Source organism: Podarcis filfolensis, assembly GCF_964270895.1.
Source record: "Podarcis filfolensis genome assembly, chromosome: 1".
Taxonomy (NCBI): Eukaryota; Metazoa; Chordata; class Lepidosauria; order Squamata; family Lacertidae; genus Podarcis; species Podarcis filfolensis.
Window position 1 is genome coordinate 130,808,692 of NC_139604.1, and position 24,564 is coordinate 130,833,255.

At 46.3% G+C, this 24,564-nt stretch overlaps 1 protein-coding gene and 1 long non-coding RNA gene across 2 annotated transcripts in view; both read right to left on the reverse strand.

The window, feature by feature from the left end:
- LOC310766583 overlaps positions 1-24,564 on the reverse strand; it is a 165,749-nt gene that overhangs the window by 40,278 nt on the left and 100,907 nt on the right. The gene's annotated exons all lie outside the window — the stretch shown is intronic.
- The window catches only part of SAMD4A (sterile alpha motif domain containing 4A), a 155,123-nt gene that overhangs the window by 40,278 nt on the left and 90,281 nt on the right, over positions 1-24,564 (reverse strand). The window contains exon 4 of the mRNA XM_083613985.1: positions 7,737-8,000. Within this exon, the coding sequence (XP_083470111.1) occupies positions 7,737-8,000 (264 nt within the window). The remainder of the gene's footprint in view (positions 1-7,736; positions 8,001-24,564) is intronic.

Here is a 24,564-nt window from a genome sequence, read left to right on the forward strand (position 1 = left end):
TAGAATGTTGATGTGCTTTCTGTTTCCAATTTATCGCTGATTTTAAACTTTTGACTGTTTCAGATAGTTGCTTTCAATGATAATTTCGTTGTTTTATTTTTTTCCATAAACCACTTTGAGGGTGTTTTTTTCAAAAAAAATCAAGCAGTGTATTCTGTAAGAACTCGATTACTTCGTGTGGTGGTAACACTTTGGAACTCCCCGCTTATTGATACCAGACAGGCGACTTCACTGCAACTCTTTTCGGCGTCTGCTGAAGACATTCTTATTTAGACAAGTCTACCCAGATGTTTAGAAGTTTGTATGAGTTTTAGTAAGTTTTGGTCTATTCTGTTGTGGTTTTAACTTTCTGCACATTTTAAGTTAGGGCTGTGAATTTTTCAACGGTAATTTTTTCTTTTTGTAAACAGCTCGGAGGGTTTCCTTTTCTGCAATTCAGTGGTGCTCAAAGTTTATAAAAATATAGAAAGAAATACAAATATTATGGAAATGAATAAATATGACTGTGAGGAAACAAATGAATAAATAGAAGGTTTTAGATGATTTAAGTTCTGGATTTTGGATTGTTGCAATCCATCCTGGGATCAGCTGGTGGAGGGTGGGTGGATAATAAATTTAATACTGTTCCTATTCCTGCTACTTAGCATTGCTGTTGAACACCCAGTGTGTAGGTAGAGGCTTTCTGTCCTCATCCAATCAGAACCCAAAAACAGTTTTTCCTTGGAAGTGAAACGAAATCCATTTTGGAAGTCCGTTCGACTTCCAAAACATTCAGAAACCAAAGCGCAGTTTCTGATTGGCTGCAGGAAGCTCCTGTAGCCAATCGGAAGCTGTGGAAGCCCCGTCGGATGTTCAGCTTCCAAAGAACGTTCGCAAACCAGAACACTCACTTCCGGGTTTGCGGCGTTCAGGAGCCAAAATGTCCAAGTACAAAGGCGTTTGGGATAGCCACTTCAGCCCTTCAGAGGAGGTGAGGTTGTGGGCTTCACGGTCCCACCACGCGTGCGGGGGCTGGAGCCCAGGCCCCGGGCGATTGGGGGGATTCCCAGCTTCCAGGTCATGTGGCCAGCATGACTAAGCCGCTTCTGGAGAACCAGAGCAGCGCACGGAAACACCGTTTACCTTCCCACTGGAGCGGTACCTATTTATCTACTTGCACTTTGACTCCCTCCCATTCCCCTTTTGCAATCTGGTTCTAGAGTCAAACCAAAGCAGAATGCTCACCAAGCACTGGCAGAAACAGGGAGAGAGGAGGGAACGGTGGTCTCTGCAGCCAATAATAATAATAATAATAATAATAATAATAATAATAATAATAAGATGCTGCCCATCTGGCCATGGGGTCACAGAGAGTCGGACACGACTAAACGACTAAACAACAACAACAACAACGGTACAGGAACCCTTGACAGTTAAGTCCAGTTAGAAACAACTCTGGGGTTGCGGCGCTCATTTCGCTTTACTGGCCAAGGGAGCTGGCGTTTGTCCGCAGACAGTTTTTCTGGGTCGTGTGGCCAGCATGACTAAGCCGCTTCTGGCGAACCAGAGCAGCGCACGGAAACACCGTTTACCTTCCTGCCGGAGCGGTACCTATTTATCTACTTGCACTTTGACGTGCTTTCGAACTGCTAGGTTGGCAGGAGCAGGGACCGAGCAACGGGAGCTCACCCCGTCGCGGGGATTTGAACCGCCAACCTTCTGATCGGCAAGTCCTAGGCTCTGTGGTTTAACCCACAGCGCCACCCACGTCCCGGTTTTCGCCTACCTCATAGCAAATCGTCACAACTTTCTGGGTGTTGGCGGTTAGGCATTGGTATATTTCTGTAGTTGGAAGAGGGGAGATAACGCCATCGCCTACCCCGCATTTTGAAGGGTAGTCCGGTAAAGGATTCTGGGGGGCATGGCCCTGTCCGAAGCCTATGGAGGTGAGGGCCTAAGGCACACCCCCTATCGGTGACCCCGGGGGAGTTCCTAGTTGATGTGCATCAGCAGGACTCCCCCTACTGGTGGTTAACCCTTCCCGGACTTCCAGCGGACAGGATGAAGTCGGATATAGTGGGTTAGGACCAATGCCTAAGCCAATACCACTCATCACCTGTAACCAATAAAGTTGTGGCCTTATTTAGCCCATTAACATTAATAATTGTGTCATGTGTCATTGTTTCCACTTGGGAGGGGGTGGGAACTCGCCATGCAACCAAGGTATGACTATATAGGGCAGGGGTCAGCCACCAGGGGACAGCAAGGAAGAAGAGTTCAGGGGGAAAAGAATAATAGATCTGTAGAGTTGGAAGGGAACCCAGGGGTCATCTAGTCTGACCCCCCTGCAATGCAGGAATCTCAACTAAAGCATCCGTATCAGATGGGCATCCAACCACTGCTTAAAAACCTCCAGGCTGCAACCTCCTGAGAGAGACCGTTCCACTGCTGAACAGCTCTTGCTGTCAGAAAGTTCTTCCTGGTGTTTAGTCAGAAGCTCCTTGAAGTCATGGGTTCGAGTCCTACCTGCCCAGAGCAGGAGAAAACAAGCTTGTTCCTTCTTCCATGTGACAGCACTTGAGATATCTGAAGATGGCTCTCATTCTCAGTCTCAGTCTCTTCTTTTCCAGGCTAAACATTGCCAGCTCCCTCAACCGTTCCTCATAAGGCTTGGTTTCTAGACCCTTCATCATCCTGGTCACCCTCCACTGCCCACCTTCCAGCTTGCCAACATCCTTCTTAATTGTGGTGCCCAGATCTGGACGCAGAACTCCATGTGGGGTTCTCACACCAAAGCAGAATAGAATGGAACTTTTCCATGTCCCATCTGGACACTATACTTCTCTTGATGCAGCCTAGAATTGCATTTGATTTTTTTGCTGCTGCGTCACACTGTGGCCTCATGTTCAGATTGCATTCCCCCAAGACCCCTAGATCCTTTCCCCATACAAGCCAGGTGTCCCGCATCTTATATGGGTGCAGCTGGTTCTTCCTGCCTAAGTGCAGAAACCTACATTTGTCCCTATTGAAATTCATTTTGTTAGTCCCGATTCTGCGGCATTAGCTCCCTCTCCCAGTTTGGTGCCATCTGCACATCTGATGAGAATCCCCTCAATTCCTCCATCCAAGTCACTTATAAAGATGCTGAACAAAAATGGGCCCAGAACCAGTGGGGCACCCCACTCGTCACTTTTTTCCAGGATGCTGTAAAGGTAAAGGGACCCCTGACCATTAAGTCCAGTCGTGGCCGACTCTGGGGTTGCGGCACTCATCTCGCTTTATTGGCCGAGGGAGCCGGCGTACAGCTTCCGGGTCATGTGGCCAGCATGACTAAGCCGCTTCTGGCGAACCAGAGCAGCGCACAGAAACACCATTTACCTTCCCGCAGGAGCGGTACCTATTTATCTACTTGCACTTTGACGTGCTTTCGAACTGCTAGGTTGGCAGGAGCAGGGACCGAGCAATGGGAGCTCACCCTGTCGCGGGGATTCAAACCGATGACCTTCTGATTGGCAAGTCCTAGGCTCTGTGGTTTAACCCACAACCGTTAATTAGTCTTTGGGTTCAGTCAGTCAACCAGCTGCACATCCAACTAACGGTTACCTTGTTCAGCCCAGATCTCACCAGCTTCTTCGCAAGAATATCATGGGGGACTTTGACAAAAGCCTTATTGAGATCAAGATACAATATGTCCACTGCATTCCCCTGATCCACCAAGAGGGCTTCTTTGCATCTGGCGATATCTAGGAACTGCAGGACCCGGGACAGCTCCCAGGAACAACAGGAGATGCTATGGAACAGCCTTTCTCAACTTGTGGGTCCCCAGATGTTGTTGAACTACAACTCCCATCACCCCTAGCTAGCAAGGCCAGAGCTCAGGGATGATGGGAGTTGTAGTCCAACAACATCTGGGGACCCACAGGTTGAGAACCACTGCACCAAAGGGCTCCAGAAGAGCATTTGTACTGTGCTGACCTTCCTGCTGCCTCCGGTCTCTCCCTGCTGGTAAACAGCATCAACCCAGATGTTGGGAGGGCAGCTGCCATCACCACCGTTGGCAACCAGACTCTTTGAGCTACTCTCAAAACATGGATACCGTATTTTTTGCTGTATAAGGCGCACCAGACCACAAGACGCACCTAGTTTTTGGAGGAGGAAAACAAGAAAAAAAAATATTCTGAATCTCAGAAGCCAGAACAGCAAGGGGGATCACTGCGCAGTGAAAGCAGCAATCCCTCTTGCTGTTCCGGCTTCTGGGATAGCTGCGCAGCCTGCATTCACTCCATAAGACGCACACACATTTCCCCTTACTTTTTAGGAGGGGAAAAGTGAGTCTTATAGAGCAAAAAATACTGTAATTAAAATGTAAAGGTAGCAGTGTGACTGACTGACTGACAGACAGGAAGAAGGCAGAGAGGTTCAAGAGAAGCTAAAGATGTCTGCTTTGTGCTGTAAGAACCACTGCTTGAATTTGTGAGAATTTGAGTCCGAACTACAGGAAAGACACACTCTGGGTGAGATGTATTCCAGCTCAGCCACAATGCAAGCCCCAGAGCCAGTCACTCTGACATCAGCCCAACTCCTCTCATATGGTTTCCAGGAAGATTAAAGGAAGATAAATAAAATAAAATAAACGAATGAATAAATAAAACAATTTAGCTAGTTAATAACAGTTGGCCCTGCTCCTTCTTAGTTGCTGCAGGGACCATCATGGGCTCAAGGCATCCTGGGATACAGTCCACAAACACTTACTCGGTGGCATCAACTTTGCTAATTATAACATGCAAATGAGCAGCTGTCCACTGATTGGTTTATGAGGCCTGCTGTGTCATCCTCGGTAGTACTGAACATCCCCTTTCTGGTGCCTTTCTCGAAAAGAATCTGTGGTCCACGCTGGCATTGCTTAGTCGAAATTAAAAAGAGAACAGCCACACGCAGCTAGCTTCCTAGGGGAATTAATTTAATCCACTTCTAAACGACACCACGAGGAAAAAAGCGCAAGTCCAAAAAAGGCCGCTTCTCTCGTGAAAACACAAAACAACAGACTAGAAGGGAGAGTGTCCGTTTCAAGCTAGGCTGGTGACAAGAGGCAACAGATGGGAATGGTTAAAACATCCAAGGAGCGTGCCATTGAGGCAGCACAGATTGATGAACACATGGAAGGCCGTTAAGAAAGCCTGTAAGTATTTCTAACAGAGGGAGGCCTATTCATATGCATATGCCAAGGGGGGGGAGAATCTGCACCCTTGCAAGTTATGCAGACAAATCACATGAGGGAGGCTGGCTGGACCAGACCAAAGGCCCAGATGTCCATCATCCTGTGGCAGCCAATCAGATGCCTTCATGAAACCTAGAAGCAGGGGAAGGAGGCAACACCAGTCCTGAAAGACCTACATTGGCTCCCGGTACGTTTCCGAGCACAATTCAAAGCGTTGGTGCTGATCTTCAAAGCCCTAAACGGCCTCGGCCCAGTAGACCTGAAGGAGTGTCTCCACCCTCATCGTTCTGCCCGGACACTGAGGTCCAGCGCTGAGGGCCTTCTGGCGGTTCCCTCCCTGCGAGAAGTGAGATTACAGGGAACCAGGCAGAGGGCCTCCTTGGTGGTGGCGCCCGCCCTGTGGAACGCCCTCCCATCAAGGAATGTTAAGGAAATAAACAACTATCTGACGTTTAGAAGACATCTGAAGGCAGCCCTGTTCAGGGAAGTTTTTGATGTTTGATGCTTTATTGTGCTTTTAATCTGTTGGGAGCTAACCAGAATGGCTGGGGAAACCCAGCCAGATGGGCGTGGTATAAATAATAAATAGTAATTGTTGTTGTTGTTGTTGTTGTTGTTGTTGTTGTTGTTGTTGTTGTTGTTGTTGTTGTTGTTGTTGTTATTATTATTTCTCCATACCAGGATTTCTCAAACCCGGGTCCCCAGCTGTTTTGGGACTACAATACCTATCATCTGGCTGTTAGGCAACCCTAACATAAAGAAAGATTAACTTGCCAACCACCTTGTCTATAGAAAAGCTGCGTACAAATTAAAAGCGAAACAAAGTGAAACCGGAGTTTTAAAACTCTCAGCTCTCCTGCGGACTGTCTTTTTTGGTGATTCCACTTTAACAAAATTTTGTTGTCGAAGGCTATGCACGGCCACAAGCCTTGATGGCCGTGGCCTGCCTCCACCGTTGGTGGAAGCAAATGATTGTCATAATTTTTATTATTTATACCCCGCCCACCTGGCTGAGTTCTGAATACCAGTTTCTGGAAACCGCAGGAGGGAGAGCGAGAGAGCGCTGGGGTCCTGCTTGCGGGCGCTGCGCTCCACGGGCCTCTGGCCTGATCCAGGACGCTCTGCTTTATGTTATACGATATCTTTATTGTCATTGTCCCATGCAGAGCAATGAAACTGAAAAACTACATAAAACATTCAAAAACCCCTAAAAACTCTGAAACCCCATTTTAAAATACACTATACAATAGAGACCCCTTATGCTGCGTTTAGAACCAGAATTGCATTTGCGTAGAAACTGTTTCTCAGGCGGCTAGTCCTGGCCTTTACAACCCTATACCTTCTTCCAGAAGGCAGAAGCTGAAAGAGATCATTTCCGGGGTGCGCACTATCCTGTGCTATCTCTGCCACTTTCTTATGGCACCTGACAGCATAGATTTGATCCAAGGTGGGAAGAGTGCGCCCAATTATTCTCTCTGCAGTCTTTACAACCCTGGATAGCATTGTTTTTCCCCTGACCGTGCAGCTCCCAAACCACACACACAGACCATAAGTTAATACACTCTCCACAGGGCAATGGTAAAATGCCATCAACAGGTCCTTTGAGAGATTGTTTTTCCGGAGGATTCTCAGAAACTATAACCTCTGCTGTGCTCTCTTCATCAGGTCTCTGCTGTTTTCTCCCCAGGTTAGGTCGTCTCTCAACTCCATTCCCAGAAATCGAAGCACCGAGACCTGTTCCACGCACTTCCCCTCAATAATAAGTGGCTGAATACAGTGGTGCCTCACAAGACGAAATTAATTCGTTCCACAAGTTTTTTCTTCTTGTGAGTTTTTCATATTGCGAAGCACAGTTTCCAATAGGAATGCATTGAAAATCAATTAATGCGTTCCTATGGAGACCGCTTGCCAGGCTGGCGGTGCGGAGAAGGGCTTTTCTCCCCACCGCAAGCCTTCAGGACAGGTCCGGGAACAGAGGGGGAGGCGCGCAGCGCTTCTCCTCTGTTCCCGGGGCTTGCGGTGGGAGGAGGGTTTTTCCTCCCCACCGCCAACATTCAGAACAGCATTCTGAATGTTGGCGGTGGGAAGGAAAACCCTCCTCCCACCGCAAGTCTTCAGGACAGCCATCCGAAGGCTGGCGCGGGGAGAAGGTCTCTCCGCCCCAACGCCAGCCTTCGGAGGAGCCTTCCGAAGGCTGGCGGCGGGAGGAGGTCTCTCCGCCCCACCGCCAGCCTTCGGAGGAGCCTTCCGAAGGCTGGCGGCGGGAGGAGGTCTCTCCGCCCCACCGCCAGCCTTCGGAGGAGGTCCGAGGACAGTGGGGAAGACACACTGCGCTTCCCCGCTGTCCTGGAGATTTCCCTATGGGCTTTCGTCTTGCGAAGGAAGCCCATAGGGAAATTCGTTTTGCAAAGCGCCTCCAAAACGGAAAAACCCTTTCGTCTAGCGGGTTTTTCGTCTTGCGAGGCGTTCGTCTTGCGGGGCACCACTGTATTACACAAACAGGAGGAGGACGGGGGAACCTGGTTTTCTCACCACTCACCTTTCATACCACTCCCTTCTTCCTGGAATGTGTTACGCGCAGAATTCTGATCTTCTAAGTGTTCGCTCCCTCCACTTCCTGAAGAGGCTACACTGCTTTGAGGAGACAGGGGGGCGTGATCGGAAGGGATGCCTTGGGGTCCTCTAGCTCGCAAGTCCTCATGTGACAGCCACCCGTGTCCTAGGGGCTGGTTGGGGACGGTCATGGGCGGGGTAAGGGACACAGACCGTTTCAAAGGGCTGTGGTGGGTCTGGCTCGAGAGAACTGAAACAAACAAAAAGCAGGGAACAGAAAATTAAAACAAGGTATTTGCTCACGACCGCCACCCCCTCCGCCCCAGACGGTCGCTCTGCCAGACCCAGAGGCGCAAGATGGAGCAACGGGTGGCTTTGCCCAATGAATTCTGGGAATTGTAGTTTGAGGTGTTAGGAGACGCCCGCTGGAGCTACAATTCGCAGAGCGGTTCAGAATAAGGGCTACTAACTGACGGCTGATTCAGGACTTTAAATTGTGCTCTGGTATCAAACTTCCTTTTCTACGTATACTGTAATGTTTTACTGTTGCTGTGGCTATTGGCTAATGCGAATAAGGTTTAATCTTATCCCAGAGCGGTTTAACAACCAGCGCCTCTTCCAAGGGAATTGCAGCTCTCTGAGGGGAATAGGGGTCTCCTAGCAACTCTCCGCAACCTTAAGGGACTCCTATTCCTTTGCCCTCACAGACTTGTCTAACAAGCAACCCCTCTTCCCAGGGAACTCTGGGAATTGTAGCTTTCTCCTAACGAGTCTCGGCACCTTCAGCAAACTACAGTTCCCAGGATTCTTGCACGAAGAGCCATTGCCGTTGAAAATCGAATTAATAGGGCTTTCGGTGTCTGGTGTGGAATTTGTCTCTGGACTGAAAGGAAAAACGGGCCCTAGAATTTGCTTACTCAATTCCTCTTGGTGCTCCAAATACTCATTTTGTCTGAGGAGGAGTTCTGTTAAACTCAAAAGCTTGCGGCACTGATAGGCACTTTGAAGAGGAGATGGAAATATAACCTGTAGATGAGCAGGTGACTGAGTGGGCCCGCTCCGCTCCCCTTGCCCTTGTCCCTGGTTTCCTCCACCACCTGCTTTCTTGGGGTCTTCGCCTCAGCCCCCGGCTCCATCTCAATCCTTGCCTCAGCCCATCCCTGTCTGTAAGATCCTCGCCCAATCCTTATGAGGAACGGTTGAAGGAGACGACGAAAGAGAAGACTGAGAGGCGACATGAGAGTCATCTTCAAGTATCTAAAACAGGCACCCCCAAACTCAGCCCTCCAGATGTTTTGAGACTACAATTCCCATCATCCTTGACCACTGCTCCTGTTAGCTAGGGATCATGGGAGTTGTAGTCCCAAAACATCTGGAGGACCGAGTTTGCCTATGCCTGATCTAAAGGGCTGGAAGATGGAGCAAACTGCTCCGGAGGCCAGGACCTGCAACGATGGATTCAAATTACAAGGAAGGAGATTCCGACTCAACATCAGGAAGAACTTTCTGGCGTTAAGAGCTGTTCCGGCAATGCAACTCTTTCCACGGAAGACGTAAAGCTCCCAGAGTACAGACAGATGGCCGGTGCCACAGCAGTTGCTAAAATAAAATGACGGGGAATAATAGAAAAGAGCAATCATGCGGGTGCAAAAATCTGCCACTCGTTAAGTTTTCCCTGCAACTGAAATCAACAAGGCCTAGAAGTACGATTCTTGCGTACTGAGGATAGGGGCAGAGACCCTCTGGCTCAGGGACCCAATGTGGCCCTCAAAGCCTCTCTCTATGGGCCTGGGGTCTCTGCCCACGCCATGCCCTTGTCCTGGCCACCCAACTCTGCATGGCTTCCTCAAGTGCTTTTCCCTGCCCGGAACGTGTCTTTGGGTTGCGAGAATGCCTCTCGCGTACGGCTGGAACACCGCCTACAGTGCAAAAGTCAGGATTATCTTTGGGGAAGCATGGAAGCGCCTCTCGGGCTATTTAAGGGAATGTTATAGTATGGTGAATTTGCAAGCAGGATTCGAAATATGAGCAACAGAAGGAATTAGAGAATACAGTCTTGATGTGGTGGCATAAAAGGGTTGAAATATACTCGGAGTCGAGAGTGGATTTCATGCTCTTTATTCAGCTCATAGTGGTGAGGAGGAATGGAAGTTTCCCCAAAGTATGTGCTTTATATACATTATTTACACAATGGGCTGCACATGATTGGCTAATTCCGGGATTTTCCTGTAAGCCAATCAGGTTGCGGATTCCCTTCCACCTGGAACTGGACTGGGTGGCTCCTGTGGACCAATCAGACTGCTGCATTGTTCTAGGACCAATCAGACTGCTGCATTCTGAATCCTATTGTTCTAGGACCAATCAGACTGCTGCATTTTGGATCTTATTGTTCTAGGACCAATTAGACTGCTGCATTTTGGATCCTATTCAACTCAGTACATAACAAGGGTGAAGGCGTAAGACCCACAAAGGGGAGGAGGGAAATTCAGGAGATTCTATGGAAACTTGTTTTTATGATGTATGTTGGATAAGGTAAAGGTAAAGGTACCCCTGCCCGTACGGGCCAGTCTTGACAGACTCTAGGGTTGTGCGCTCATTTCACTCTATAGGCCGGGAGCCAGTGCTGTCCGCAGACACTTCCAGGTCACGTGGCCAGCGTGACGAAGCTGCTCCGGCGAACCGGCACCAGAGCAGCACACGGAATGCCGTTTACCTTCCCACTATAAAGCGGTCCCTATTTATCTACCTGCACCTGGGGGTGCTTTCGAACTGCTAGGTTGGCAGGCGCTGGGACCGAGCAACGGGAGCGCACCCCGCCGCGGGGATTCGAACCGCCGACCATGCGATTGGCAAGTCCTAGGCGCTGAGGTGTTACCCACAGCGCTACCCGCGTCCCTGTATGTTGGATATGTGATCGTAAAACTTTAATTTGAAAAACCAAATAAATAAATTTAAAGAGAAGGTATTGTTCATCGGGGGTGTGGGATTAAAATGCTATGGGAAACGGGGTGGGAAGTTGGGAAAGGACAAAGTTATTACGTATTGAAGGTCCAATTTTTTAATAAATCATTTTAAAAAACAAAACGAAACATAAAAGTAAGGATTACACCCACATTTGCCTGTGGCTTTTGCATGACTTGCATGTGGCCCCCCAAAGAGAATGCAGTGCTTGGTCTACTGACTTTGGAGTAAGCCCCATTAAGTGGCGCAAATATAAATTTTATGAAATAAAATAAATGGGATAAATAAATGAAAAGGCTGCTGAAACCAGCAGTGAGGTACACGCCCGATCTAGTGCAGACTGCAGGCACTGCTGTATGGAATGAAACTTAATAAAGAAACCCACCAGCCGTTTACTCCAGTGAAGTAGCTTTAAGGTAAGTGGTTTGACTTATTTCTCAGGGCTGCTGATAGGATTTCCCGGGTCTGATCATTTATCATTATTTTATTTTTAGGAAAAATAGGTTCAACGTTCTTGCGGAGATGCCAGCAATACCATTCCCAAAGAGAGAAACTATTAATCCAGCAGTTCTCAATCTGTGGGTCCCCAGATGTTGCTGGACTACCACTCCCATCATCCCTGAACTCGGGCCTTGCTAGCTAGGGGTGATGGGAGTTGTAGTTCAACAACATCTGGGGACCCACAGGTTGAGAACCGCAGTATCAATCCTGTTTTGAAAGTCACATGAAGACATCAGTCTGTCACCAGTCTAGCTGCAGCATTCTGGATTAGTTGTAGTTTCCAGGTCACCTTCAAAGGTAGCCCCACATAGAGAGCATTGCAGTAGTCCAAGCGGGAGATAACCAGAGCATGCACCACTCTGGCCAGACAGTCCGCGGGCAGGGAGTGTCTCAGCCTGCATACCAGATGGAGCTGATAAACAGCTGCCCTGGAACAGAATTGACCTGTGCCTCCATGGACAGCTGTGAGTCCAAAATGACTCCCAGGCTGCGCACCTGGTCCTTCAGGGGCACAGATACCCCATTCAAGACCAGGGACTCCTCCACACTCGCCCGTCTCCTGTCCCCCAAAAACAGTACTTCTGTCTTGTCAGGATTCAACCTCAATTTGTTAGCCGCCATCCATCCTCCAACCGCCTCCAGGCACTCACACAGGACCTTCACCGCCTTCACTGGTTCCAATTTGAAAGAGAGGTAGAGCTTGGTATCATCTGCATATTGATTGACACCCAGGCCAAACCCCCGATGATCTCCCAGCAGCTGCATGTAGATGTTGAAAAGCATGGGGGAGAGGACAGAACCCTGAGGCACCCCACAAGTGAGAGCCCAGGGGTCTGAACACTCATCCCCCACCACCACTTTCTGAACACGGCTCAGGAGGAAGGAGCGGAACCACTGTATAACAGTATATCCCAGCCCCTCTAGACGGTCCAGAAGGATGTTATGGTCGATGGTGTCAAAGGCTGCCGAGAGATCCAGCAGAACTAGGAAACAGCTCTCACCTTTGTCCCTAGCCCCCCGGAGATCATCGACCAGCGCGACCAAGGCAGTTTCAGTCCCATGATGAGGCCTGAATCCCGACTGGAAGGGATCCAAATGGTCCACTTCTTCCAGGCGTGCCTGGAGTTGTTCAGCAACCACTCGCTCAATCACCTTGCCCAAGAATGGAAGTTTTGAGACTGGGCGATAGTTGGCCATATTGGCAGCATCTAAAGATGGTTTTTTAAGAAGCGGTTTGATAACTGCCTCTTTCAGCGGGTCTGGGAAGGCTCCCTCACAGAGGGAAGCATTCACCACCCCACGAAACTGGGAAACTGGGGTGTGTGAGTGTGCACAACACTGGCTCTGCGGCAGCCCCTCTGAACAAGCCCCCTGCCCCCCAGCCACACGCAAGTGGGGCTCACCTGTCCCTCCCTGTTGGCAACCTTGAAACCACCAGGCTGGCAAACCTCTTGTCTCTTCCTGGCCTGCTCTTTAAACCCCTGTTTTGGCTGATACACTATTCAAGCGGAATCAAATATGCAAATTCCAACCTCTCCGAAATATACATGCCAACAGTAGGAAATGTATGAATGTGTGTGTATTTGGGGGGTGGGAGCGGTTCCTCAGTTAAAATTATCATTCTGCAGCTGTGTACTCTAAAAAGGAAAAACAAATAAAACCAAAAGGACAATATTGCTTTTGAACTGAGTAATTGGGGAGGAAATGCCGGTTGCCAAGAAAACGCAGCAGGCAATTTTAGAAACCGATGTTTTAATACGCAATGGGTTTTATGCATGGATTTGTTGCGATGCCGCCAGTTACGGTGGAGGTACGGCAGTAGGTCTCACAAACCACAGGTTGTCCTACAAACTGCGACTTGTGTTTTCCAGTTGCTCTTGCCTTTGTAGCCTGGCGAGCATCTGGGGTGGCCAAACAAACCATAGTTTTAAGGAAGGCGGCTAGGTTCCCACGGAACGCCAAGCCATAGTTGAAACAAACCAAGGTTTGTAAGCAAACAACGTACTGTAGGTTCACACATAACCCTAAGCCATGCTTTAATAAACCATGGTTTGTCGATATGTGCAAACCAGGCAGTGAGAATCCGCTGCCAGATTTGGATTTCTGAGTACCTGTGGCCTGATTCTGGTCCTTGCTGCTGTCTAGGTATCTGAAAAAAATCTTCAAAGGCTGCAGTATTTTGGGGTGGGGCTTCTGGCTGTGCCATTCATTTCTCTGTAATCTGAAGCCACCCTTGCAGGTGGAGAAGGCACACTGAAATCAGTGCTAATTTCTGGTGAGATCTTGCTGAAATCTTGTGAAACCTCACCAGACCCTGTGGCAAAGCGAGACGCGCCATTTCTGCATATTTGACTACCACCCATTGCCTACCAAGACTTATCTCCCCTAACCATCACATCATTCCCCAAAGGGAAATTGGTTAGTAGTGTATTGCAGAAAATATAGCTAACTCTTCAGGAGTAGTTACAGATAGGTAGCCGTGTTGGTCTGCCATAGTCAAAACAAAAAATTTTTTTTCCTTCCAGTAGCACCTTAAAGACCAACTAAGTTAGTTCTTGGTATGAGCTTTCGTGTGCATGCACACTTCTTCAGATACACTGAAACAGAAGTTGCCAGATCCTTCTATATAGTGAGAAGGTGGGGAGGGGTATTACTCAGAAGGGTGGTGGGAATGGGTGATTGGCAGATAGCTGTGATGAGCCTGTTGACGACTCTTAACGACTGCAATAGGTCTTACAGGAAAAAGCAAGGGGTGAGAAGGTGAAAAATGGCTTTGTCATGTATAATGAGATAAGAATCCAATGTCTTTGTTCAGACCAGGTCTCTCCATGGTTTTAAGTTTGGTAATGAGTTGCAATTCAGCAGTTAAGAGTCGTCAACAGGCTCATCACAGCTATCTGCCAATCACCCATTCCCACCACCCTTCTGAGTAATACCCCTCCCCACCTTCTCACTATATAGAAGGATCTGGCAACTTCTGTTTCAGTGTATCTGAAGAAGTGTGCATGCACACGAAAGCTCATACCAAGAACTAACTTAGTTGGTCTTTAAGGTGCTACTGGAAGGAAAAATTTTTTTTTGTTTTGTCTTCAGGAGTAATTGGCTTACTGTAGCAGGAGCTGTCGTGAGGACCAGACCACTTTCAGAAGTCATAGAGCACCGTTGCTTTGGGTGCAGAAAGCTGAGGTTTCTGGTGGGAAATTTGGCCCATTTGCCAGAAATCCCAGGTCATCTGCAATTTTTATTTTATTTTTTTATTTTTTTTTTTTTAAATATTTTTTATTGCTTTTTTTCCAGAATCTGAATCCATCATCAATAACACAACAAAAGCAGTTTTACAGAAAAAAAAAGAGATTAAACAAGAAAAAAATTCATCTTTCAACATCTTTTTCCATCATCCACTGGACTTCCCCATCCCCTCCATCCCTGCATTCTTTATAATAAATGTAAACAGCAAATTAGTACCTTGTTTCCTGTGTTTTTGTATTTTCGTCTAGTTATTCACTCTGAAATTAAAACTTTCTCAATCATTAACTTTGTTTCTATCGTCTCCGAATTTCAATACTGAAGCCTATTTACCTCAAACCTTAGCAAATTTTTAACATTCATATATCTTATAATGTTTTTGTAAATAGTCCTTGAATTTTTTCCAGTCCTCTTCCACAGCCTCTTCTCCCAGGTCTCGGATTCTGCCAGTCATTTCGGCTAGTTGCATATAGTCCATCAGTTGTGTGTGCCATTCTTCCAGTGTGGGTAGCTCCTGTGCCTTCCAGTATTTAGCTATGAGAATTCTTGCTGCGGTCGTTGCATATAAAAAGAAGGTTCTGTCTTTCTTGGGTATCCTCTGGCCCACAATGCCCAAGAGGAAGGCCTCTGGTTTCTTATGAAAGGTATACTTAAATACCTTTTTCAACTCGTTATAAATCAATTCCCAGAAGGCCTTCACCCTCGGGCATGTCCACCAGAGGTGGTAAAAGGTTCCTTCAGCCTCCTTACATTTCCAACATTTATTATCAGACAAATGATATATCTTTGCAAGTTTGACTGGGGTCATGTACCACCTGTACATCATTTTCATAATATTTTCCTTTAAGGCACTACATGCCGTAAATTTCAAACCGGTGGTCCATAACCTTTCCCAGTCCTCAAACATAATGTTGTATCCAATATCTTGAGCCCATTTTATCATGGCTGATTTAACTGTCTCATCTTGAGTATTCCATTTAAGCAACAAGTTGTACATTCTTGAAAGCACTTTCGTCTTAGGTTCAAGCAATTCTAGTTCTAATTTTGATTTTTCCACCTGGAAACCAATTTTTTTATCTTTTTTAAAAATCTCTAAAATTTGGGCATAATGAAACCAGTCTCGCACCTTCCCTTTCAATTTTTCGAAGCTCTGCAACTTCCAAGTGTCACCCACTCTTTCTATTATTTCACAGTATTTTGCCCAGCCACCCCCCATATTAAGTGTTTTTATGGCTTTAGCCTCCATCGGTGATAACCACCTCGGAGTCTTATTTTCGAATAAGTCCTTGTATTTAGTCCAGACAGAAAACAGAGATTTCCTTACAATATGGTTTTTAAACAACTTATGAGACTTTACCTTGTCGTACCACAAATATGCATGCCACCCAAAAGCATTATTGAACCCTTCCAGATCTAGGACATCAGTGTTTTCTAGCAAAAACCAATCTTTCAGCCAGCAGAGGGATGCAGCTTCATAGTACAACCTTAAGTCCGGCAGGGCAAAACCCCCTCTTTCCTTTGCATCTGTTAATATTTTAAATTTTATTCGGGGCTTTTTGCCCTGCCAGACAAACTTCATAATGTCCCTCTGCCACTTTCCAAAACATTCCACTCTGTCCACGATCTGTAGGGTCTGAAACAGAAACAGCATTTTTGGCAATACATTCATCTTTACTGCTGCAATTCTTCCCAACAAGGAAAGTTTCAATTTTGACCAGATTTCTAGATCCTTTTTGATTTCAGACCAACATTTTTCATAATTGTCTTTAAACAGATTCAAATTTTTCCCAGTCAAGTTAACCCCCAGGTATTTCACTTTATTAACAACATTTAGTTCTGTTTCCCTCTGAAACCCATCTATTTCTAAAGATGTCAAGTTTTTTGCCAAGACCTTAGTTTTTTGTTTGTTTAACTTAAATCCCGCCACCCGACCAAACTCAGAAATTAGTTCCAATACTCTTTTTGTACTGGACACCGGCTCCTGTAATGTCAAAACCAAGTCATCTGCAAAGGCCTTCAGTTTATATTGTTTTCCTCCGACCTGTATTCCTTCCACCCGCTGATCCTTCCTAATCAAATTTAGCAAAACCTCCAGGACAGAAATAAATAGCAAGGGTGATAGGGGGCACCCCTGTCGTGTTCCCTTTTCAATTTTAAACTCTTCTGTCACCACATTGTTTACTATCAATTTAGCCTTTTGTTCTGAATATATTGTATCTATACCATTTTGGAACGCCCTTCCCACTCCCATCCCTTCCAAATTCTTCTTCATAAATTTCCAAGATATATTGTCAAAGGCCTTCTCCGCGTCCACAAATATCAATACTGCTTTCGTATTCAAATTTGTCTGTAGAAGTTCCAGAACATCGACGATGTTCCTAGTATTGTCTGACAGATGCCTACCAGGGAGAAAGCCTGCTTGGTCTTTATGAATAACTCCATTTAAAACTTTTTTCAATCTATTTGCCAAAATGTCAGCAAAAATCTTGTAATCCACATTTAGGAGTGAGATGGGACGGTAATTCTTAAGTTGAGTCTTTTCAGATTCCAGTTTTGGTATCAAAGTGATGAATGCCTCTTTCCACGATTCTGGTGCCCCCTTCCCTTCCATGATTTGGTTGCATACCTCCATCAATGGCTGGGTCAGGTATTCCTTTAATGTCTTATAGTATTTGGAGGTAAGTCCATCTGGGCCCGGAGATTTGCCTAGTTGCATGTGCTGAATGGCATTTTCGATTTCCTGTTGGGTTATTTTATAATTCAGGTCAGTTTGTTTATCTTGTGTTAATTTTTGTAGGCCATAGCTTTTTAAAAAATTATTTATTTCAGTCTCCACTTGGGGTCCTTGGGAAAACAATTTTTTAAAATATCTCTGGAAACACTTTCTAATTTCCTCTGGTTTCTGAATACATTCTCCTTCAACCTCTAGATTGGTAACAAAGTTCAGTTTTTGTCTCTTTTTCAGCTGCCATGAAAGCAGCTTCCCACATTTATTTGCGGATTCAAATGATCTTTGTTTCATCTGTTTAATTTTCCATTCAACTTCTTGGTTTATCAATTTAGCATATTGTGCTTGATGGAATTTTATTTCTCTCAAAACTTCTTTTGATTTTGGATTTAGTCTCAACTTTTTCTCTCCGTCTTTTATCCTTTCCAAAATCTTGTCCTTTTTACCATTCCAGAGTTTTTTCTTAATAGAATTCTGCTGTATCAGAAACCCTCTCATGACAGCTTTACTTGCGTCCCAGATTGTTTTTTTTTCCACCGACGTGTTCAAATTCAATTCGAAGTAGTCTTTCATCGTCTTTTGGGCCTTCTTCACTATCTCCTGGTCTCTAAACAATGCGTCATTCATTCTCCATCTGAAGGATCCAGCTGGTGTAAGTCTCAAGTCCATTTTCAAGGGGTTATGGTCGGAGCAAGTTTTAGGGCAGATCTCTACTTTTTTGGTCTTAGGTGCCAGTCCTCCAGATATCCAGATTTGGTCGATTCTTGTCCAGGATAGGTGGGCTTCAGAAAAGAATGTTCCCTCTCTACCTAAGGGGTTCTTTGTCCTCCAAATGTCAATCAAATCCATATTGTCTGTGAGTTCAAAAAAGGTCTTTGGTAGTCTGCCATCTTTAGTCACATTTTGGTTTTGTGACTTATCCATGTGTGTGGAGACAACCCCATTCATATCTCCCATCAGAATGATGTTGTTATAGTCCATGTGGTCCAGCATTGTCTCATGCAGCTTCCCATAAAATTCAGATTTCCCCTCATTTGGTGCATAAATTCCAATTATCAAAAATTTTTGTCCTTGTGATTGTATCTCAATCGCCAGAATTCTTCCTTGTTCATCTTTAAACACAAATTTTGGTGCTAGGCTCTCCTTTGCATATATCACGACTCCCCTTTTCTTTTCTTTAGCTGATGAAATAAATTCTTGGCCTAGTCGCTTGTTTATTAGCACTCTTCTGTGGAGCCTAGTCACGTGGGTTTCCTGGAGACAAATGACGTCTAGTTGTTCTTTCCTCAAAATATGGAAAATCCTTTTCCTTTTTTCAGGGGAATTTGCACCATGAATATTCCAACTAAAAAGCTGCAGAGACATCCTGGATCCACTTGTTAGCCAATGGGATTGTCTCCCTTATCGTCTATGTCTGGAGGTGGATCTTTTGTGTCTGACGTGGGGGGTGGCCAGGTACCTGCTGTCCCTTTTCGAAGGTCCTCCCCGTAGTCGTTTAGGAATTTTTCTTGCTCTTCTGCTGTTCTGATTCTCACCTTCTTCCCTTTCAAATTAAAAGATAGTCCTTGGGGAAATTCCCACCTGTAGGGGATTGTGTTGTTTCTTAATAATCTTGCCAGGTCCTTGTATATTGTTCTTAAATCCAACAGTTGTTTTGGTATGTCTCTGAAGATTTCTGCTGTCTTCCCCTGTATCACCAATGGGTTTTTAAAATGTAGGCCAAGTATGTTATCTTTTTCTTGCTTGTATCTCAATATGATCAAGCAATCCCTTGGTTTGTCTTTCTTGGCCACTCTTCCCAATCTAAAAGCGGTGACGATTTTGAAGTCTTTCTCTTCTGCCAGACCCCAGAACTTGGATATTTCTGCTGTCAAAAAGCCGGCCAAATCTTCCTTTTCTAGTTCTGGGATGTTTCTGATCCTAAGATTACTCTCCCGGTTTTTCAGCTCCGCCATAGACAGATAGGCCTGTTGTTCAGTAACCTGTCTGCTCAGTGGTCTTACTTCCCCTCTTAATTCCTCAATCCTTTTTTTATTTTGGTCTGCTTTCGTATTTGCGTCTTCAGCTAATTTTCGATTCTCTGATATAGTCTTTTCGAAATTTCCTATCGCCTGTGTATTTTGAGCAACTTGGTCTGTCAACTTATTAATTGTTGCTGTAACCTGGTCAAATTTAGCCGCTTGTTCGTCGGCTTTCTTATTTAATGCTGCCAGTTGTTCCAAAATTTCTTTAGAAATAGGGTCTAACCCTCCTGCAGCCATATCTTCCAAAGCTGGCTGTTTAAATTGTCCTTCTGGCAGATCTATCACTGTTGGAACAGATGATCTACGTGGCTGCACAGGCAAAGTTGATTGCAATAGCTCAGTTTGTTTTGCTTTCTTGGCAGCCCTTGTTTTTCCTGCCACACTCATTCCACAGCTGTCTAGGTTTCAAGGTCAAATTGTAAATCCCATGGGAAAAGTAATCATCCAGGCAAAAGAATTTCCAACACAACCAGCGGTTCTCAGAGATTTATATTCCACAATCCAGCAGGGGGAGCTCCCCAAAAGTTAGGAAGAAGGATAGAAAATTTTCCACCATTTAAGTCCCATATATAGTAAATTCCAAAATAGGGGGGGTGGAACCCTCTGAGATCACTTTACACTGCAGATAATGAAAGTTCTTTGCGAAGGTGTAAGCAACAGTTCCTTTTTAGTGGCTATAAAGTAGCCCAAGTAACTTTATGTCTCTATACGCAATTGCCACAGTCTGATGTTACTTTGTATCCAGGCAGCCCGTGTGCTGGGGCTCATAACTTTGTAATCCACAAAATAAGGAGAGGTATAGCACAGTCTCAGTCCATTTATAATACAGTTTTGACTTTCCCTTTATTTTTAATCAGTCAAATTCAAACTTGCAGGGTAAATTCCAACTTCTTTTAACCTCTTTTCAACGCTTCCGCTTTAAAAGAAAACTTTGCTCAGTACTTTAAACAGGGACGGAAGACTGACTTCCTTTTTAGCGTCTCCCGTTTTCAGCCGAAATTCATCAATTTAGAGTCCAAATAAAGCCTCAAATTTCTTACTCACGAGTTTGTTGTTTCCGATCAAATGTTCAAAGAAGAAAGGTCAGCGCTCATCAGCAGCAGCCGCGCGGCTTCACTTCCGCGGAAAGAGCGATGGATTCACAGCACCGCAACCCCCTCCACGTTCCGGAGCCCCTTACGGGGTCCCTTCTGCGTTTCCGAGGTCGCTCCTGGTGCCCGCCGAATCCCACGGCCACGGGCTCACTCTACCCGTGGTTTTCCTGAACGGGTCGTCGCTGTGCCGCAGCGCACGACCCTTTTCCGCGGAGCCCCTCTTCAACAACTGAAGAGGACCGCCATTGCTGTTTCGCGCCGCCTCCGGAAGTCTTTTTATTTTATTTTTTTAAATAGTAGCTCAGCCTTTGTCAAACCTTCAGCCTTCCCACCTACAATGGGTTTCCCAATTGTGGGGCAGCCTTAAAAAATGATTCTCTCTCGACAGGAACTTGGTGTGCATATTAGTGTTGCAAGAAATAAATCTGGGTGATGGTTGTTGTTGTTAGAATTTATATACCGCCCTATACTCGGAGGTCTTAAAGATCACAGCAGAACCTAGAGATGAAGTTTAACCAATTTGGAAATGTTCTTACTGCCATGGCTTACTCCTGCAAAACAAGAGAGTTGTAGTTTTGAATATTGCATGCTAGAATATTGCATGCTAGAGCTGCCTTTTAGATGTTTTAGACTACAACTCCCATGAGCACCAGCCAGCCGGCACCCCTTGCCCCTCACAGAGCTAAAATTCCCAGAGTTCCCTGGGAAGAAGGATCAGTTGTTAACCCACTCTGGGAACTGTAGCTCCATGAGGGGAACAGGAGTCTGTTAAGTTTGCTGGGAGTTGTAAGGAGATGCCTATCGCCCCCAGAGAACTACAATTCCCAGAATTCTTGGGGAAGGGGGATTAGCTGTTAATCAAATCCGGGAACTCTAGTTCTGGGAGGGGAATGGAGGATCTCCTCACACCCCTCAGCGCCTGTAACAAACTACAGTTCCCAGAATCCTTCGGGGGGAAGCCCTGACTGTCAAAATGATGCGATAGTGCTTTAAACGCACAGTGCGAATGTGGCCCTAGTTTCATCACCAAACCTCTCGGTGGCACAAAACAAGAGAATGACGTTTCCGCAAAACGCTCTCCAACTGCTGGCTAGCTGTTGTGTTTGCTTGCGAATGAGCGACTGAAGCATCTGACAGAACTAGGCAAAGGAAAAACAACAACAGCCCCCTAACCCACCCGAAATGCTCGCCTTGCTGCGGTCGTAAGGGCATCGCCGCTGCCAATTTCTGAACTGCTCAGTTACTGCTCCATATGCATACCCAACAGCTCTCTCTCTCCTTTGGACGCAATTTGAGAACAGCAGCTTACAGCATGTGAGGAAAAAGACTGCTTTCATGGCAATCTGCTTATCGCTCTCCGCAGGAGATAAATGGATACCAGAATCAGGTTGGCAAGGGCGCTTCCTGCGGGACTGGTAAAATCTTAAATGGAAAGGGCAAAACGCTAGGAAACCCAAGAAATTCCTTTTGAAAGCCAGGTGGGCTGGAAGTTGGCAGGAGGGAGCCGAATCTTCAGCTAGGGTAGGAAACAGCAAGCTGATGATTCTCGTTTTAATTACTCTGATTGCTGTGTCAATGCAATTATTATGTACACAGCTCCGAGAGCTCGTTGATTAAGTGGTTCACAAATGGTTCTAAATTGACAATTTCCAAGGCTGTTCCTCTGCCATTCTTAAAATTATAATGCTGCCCTTACGCCATTCTTAACCTGTTCTATTTTCCAAGTGCTACATTATACAGCATCTCAGGGACTGTCTCTCCCCATATGAACCGGCTCAGACCCTGCCTGTGAACATTATTCCAGCCCTGGAAGGTGGCAACACGAGAACAGGCCTTTTCTGCAGTGGCTCCCCACTTGTGGAATGTGCTCCCTGTTGTGGCTCGCCTGGCACCACTGTTACATATCTTTAGGTTCCTGGCAAAAACACGCAGGAGCTGAGCATAACTGCACCTCTTCCTATTTGTGATTCCCAGCTCCAGCATTTGCTGCCTCCAACAGTAAAGAGGTAGAAAACAGCTACAGTTATACCATGGGTTACAGACGCTTCAGGTTGTGTTTTTTTCAGGTTACGGACCGCCGAAACCTGGAAGTACCTGGTGGTCATGCATGCGCAGAAGTGCCGAATCGCAACCCACGCGTGCGCAGATGCGGGTTGCGAACGCTGCAGGTTGCGAACATGCATCCCGCACGGATCACATTCGCAACCCAAGCGTCCACTGTATTGTGGCTAGTAGCCTTATCCTGCGAGAACTTACCTAATGCAAGAGACGAATTTATGAAAATCAAGGAATCCAAAGTTACTGTATTTTTTGCTCTATAAGACTCACTTTTTCCCTCCTAAAAAGTAAGGGGAAATCTGTGTGCATCTTATGGAGCGAATGCAGGCTGCGCGGCTATCCCAGAAGCCAGAACAGCAAGAGGGATCGCTGCTTTCACTGCACAGCGATCCCTCTTGCTGTTCTGGCTTCTGAGATTCAGAATTTTTTTTTTCTTGTTTTCCTCCTCCAAAAACTAGGTGCGTCTTGTGGTCTGGTGCGTCTTATAGAGTGAAAAATACAGTACATTTTTGCTCCAGTGCAAACAGGCTTAATGGAGAGGTTCCCTGCTGTTTCCTTTTCCTTTTAAATGGGGCTTTCGTAACCAACTCTGCCTTTCAGCCAAGCTCAATCCAGTGAGATGTACAGTAAGGAAACTACCTTTTTGCTTGCCTGACCTCTTTAAGTTTCCTTTTCATTAATGCCTACTCCAAGCGGCCAGGAGTGGGCAGCTTGACTTGGGAGGCGGATGGGAACCTTCGCTGAGAAAGGGGTGCACTCAGAAGTCTCGGTCTGGCCTGAGATTCCTGGGGGATTTGTTTTAAGTTGAGCATTTTCCCAGCTCTGATTTTACAAGATCCCTGGAGGAGAACCACACCTTACAGCGAGGAGCTGATTGTTACTACATCTTCACTTGACAAATGAAGATGTAGTAATGATCCCAGGAACAACAAGATATTTTTCAAAGAGAACCATTTATATATGGAACGGAGGAGACTGCGAGAGAGAGAGAGAGAATATGAATATATAATAAACTGGTGGTCTGAAATGTTTTGCTTCCTTCTGTCCTCTGCTGTGCGGCAGATCACAAGAGGAAGAGCCAAAGATTTATGCTGGCTTTATTGCAATTCAGTTTCAAAAATACTCTCTCTCTCTCTCTCTCTCTCTCATCCCACTGCCTCCGCTGGGCGAAATACTGAAATGATGTATTAATAGCTTCGAAAGAAACTGTGTTCCTGCAGGCAGGGAGAGAGAAGAGGTGGCCTTTGTGGAAGTAAGAAGCCACAGTCAAAACATACTAAATATGTCTGGTTCTAAGCTGGAGCACGTCAGGGATGCTTCCTGTGAAAGGCTTTTCTGTGTGCTGCTCTGGGGACAAGTTGGCAAATCCTGCGTTTTGCCACCAGGTTTCCACCACTAAGTTAACACTAGAAGTCAGGGGAACCCAGTGAAGTTGAATGTTGGAGATTCAGGCCAGATATATACACGTAAAAGTACATATTCACCAACCTAAGGTAAAGGACCCCTGACAGTTAAGTCCAGTCGCAGATGACTCTGGGGCTGCGGCGCTCATCTCGCTTTACAGGCCGAGGGAGACGGCATTTGTCCTCGGACAGCTTCCGGGTCATGTGGCCAGCATGGCTAAGCTGCATCTGGCGCAACAGAACATCGACACCAGAGCAGCGCGTGGAAATGCTGTTTACCTTCCCACCAGAGCGGTACCTATTTATCTACTTGCACTGGTGTGCTTTCGAACTGCTAGGTGGGCTGGAGCTGGGACTGAACAATGGGAACTCACCCGCTCGTGGGGATCCGAACTGCCAACCTTCTGATCGGCAAGCCCAAGAGGCTCAGTGGTTTCGACCACAGCGCCACCCACATCCCCAGCCACCAACCTAGGTGGCGTCAAAGGAGAACGAGACACGTCCATAGAGGAGATGGCTATCAATGTCTACCAGCTATGCTGATTATCTTCTACCTTTCCTTGTTGGAGATAGTCTCTCTATAAATGTTCCTTTATAACCAGGCCGATTAAACAGTGTGGTGTAGTGGTTAAGAGCGGTAGTCTCGTAATCTGGGGAACCGGGTTCGTGTCTCCGCTCCTCCACATGCAGCTGCTGGGAGACCTTGGGCTAGTCACACTTCTCTGAAGTCTCTCAGCCCCACTCACCTCACAGAGTGTTTGTTGTGGGGGAGGAAGGAAAAGGAGATTGTTAGCCGCTT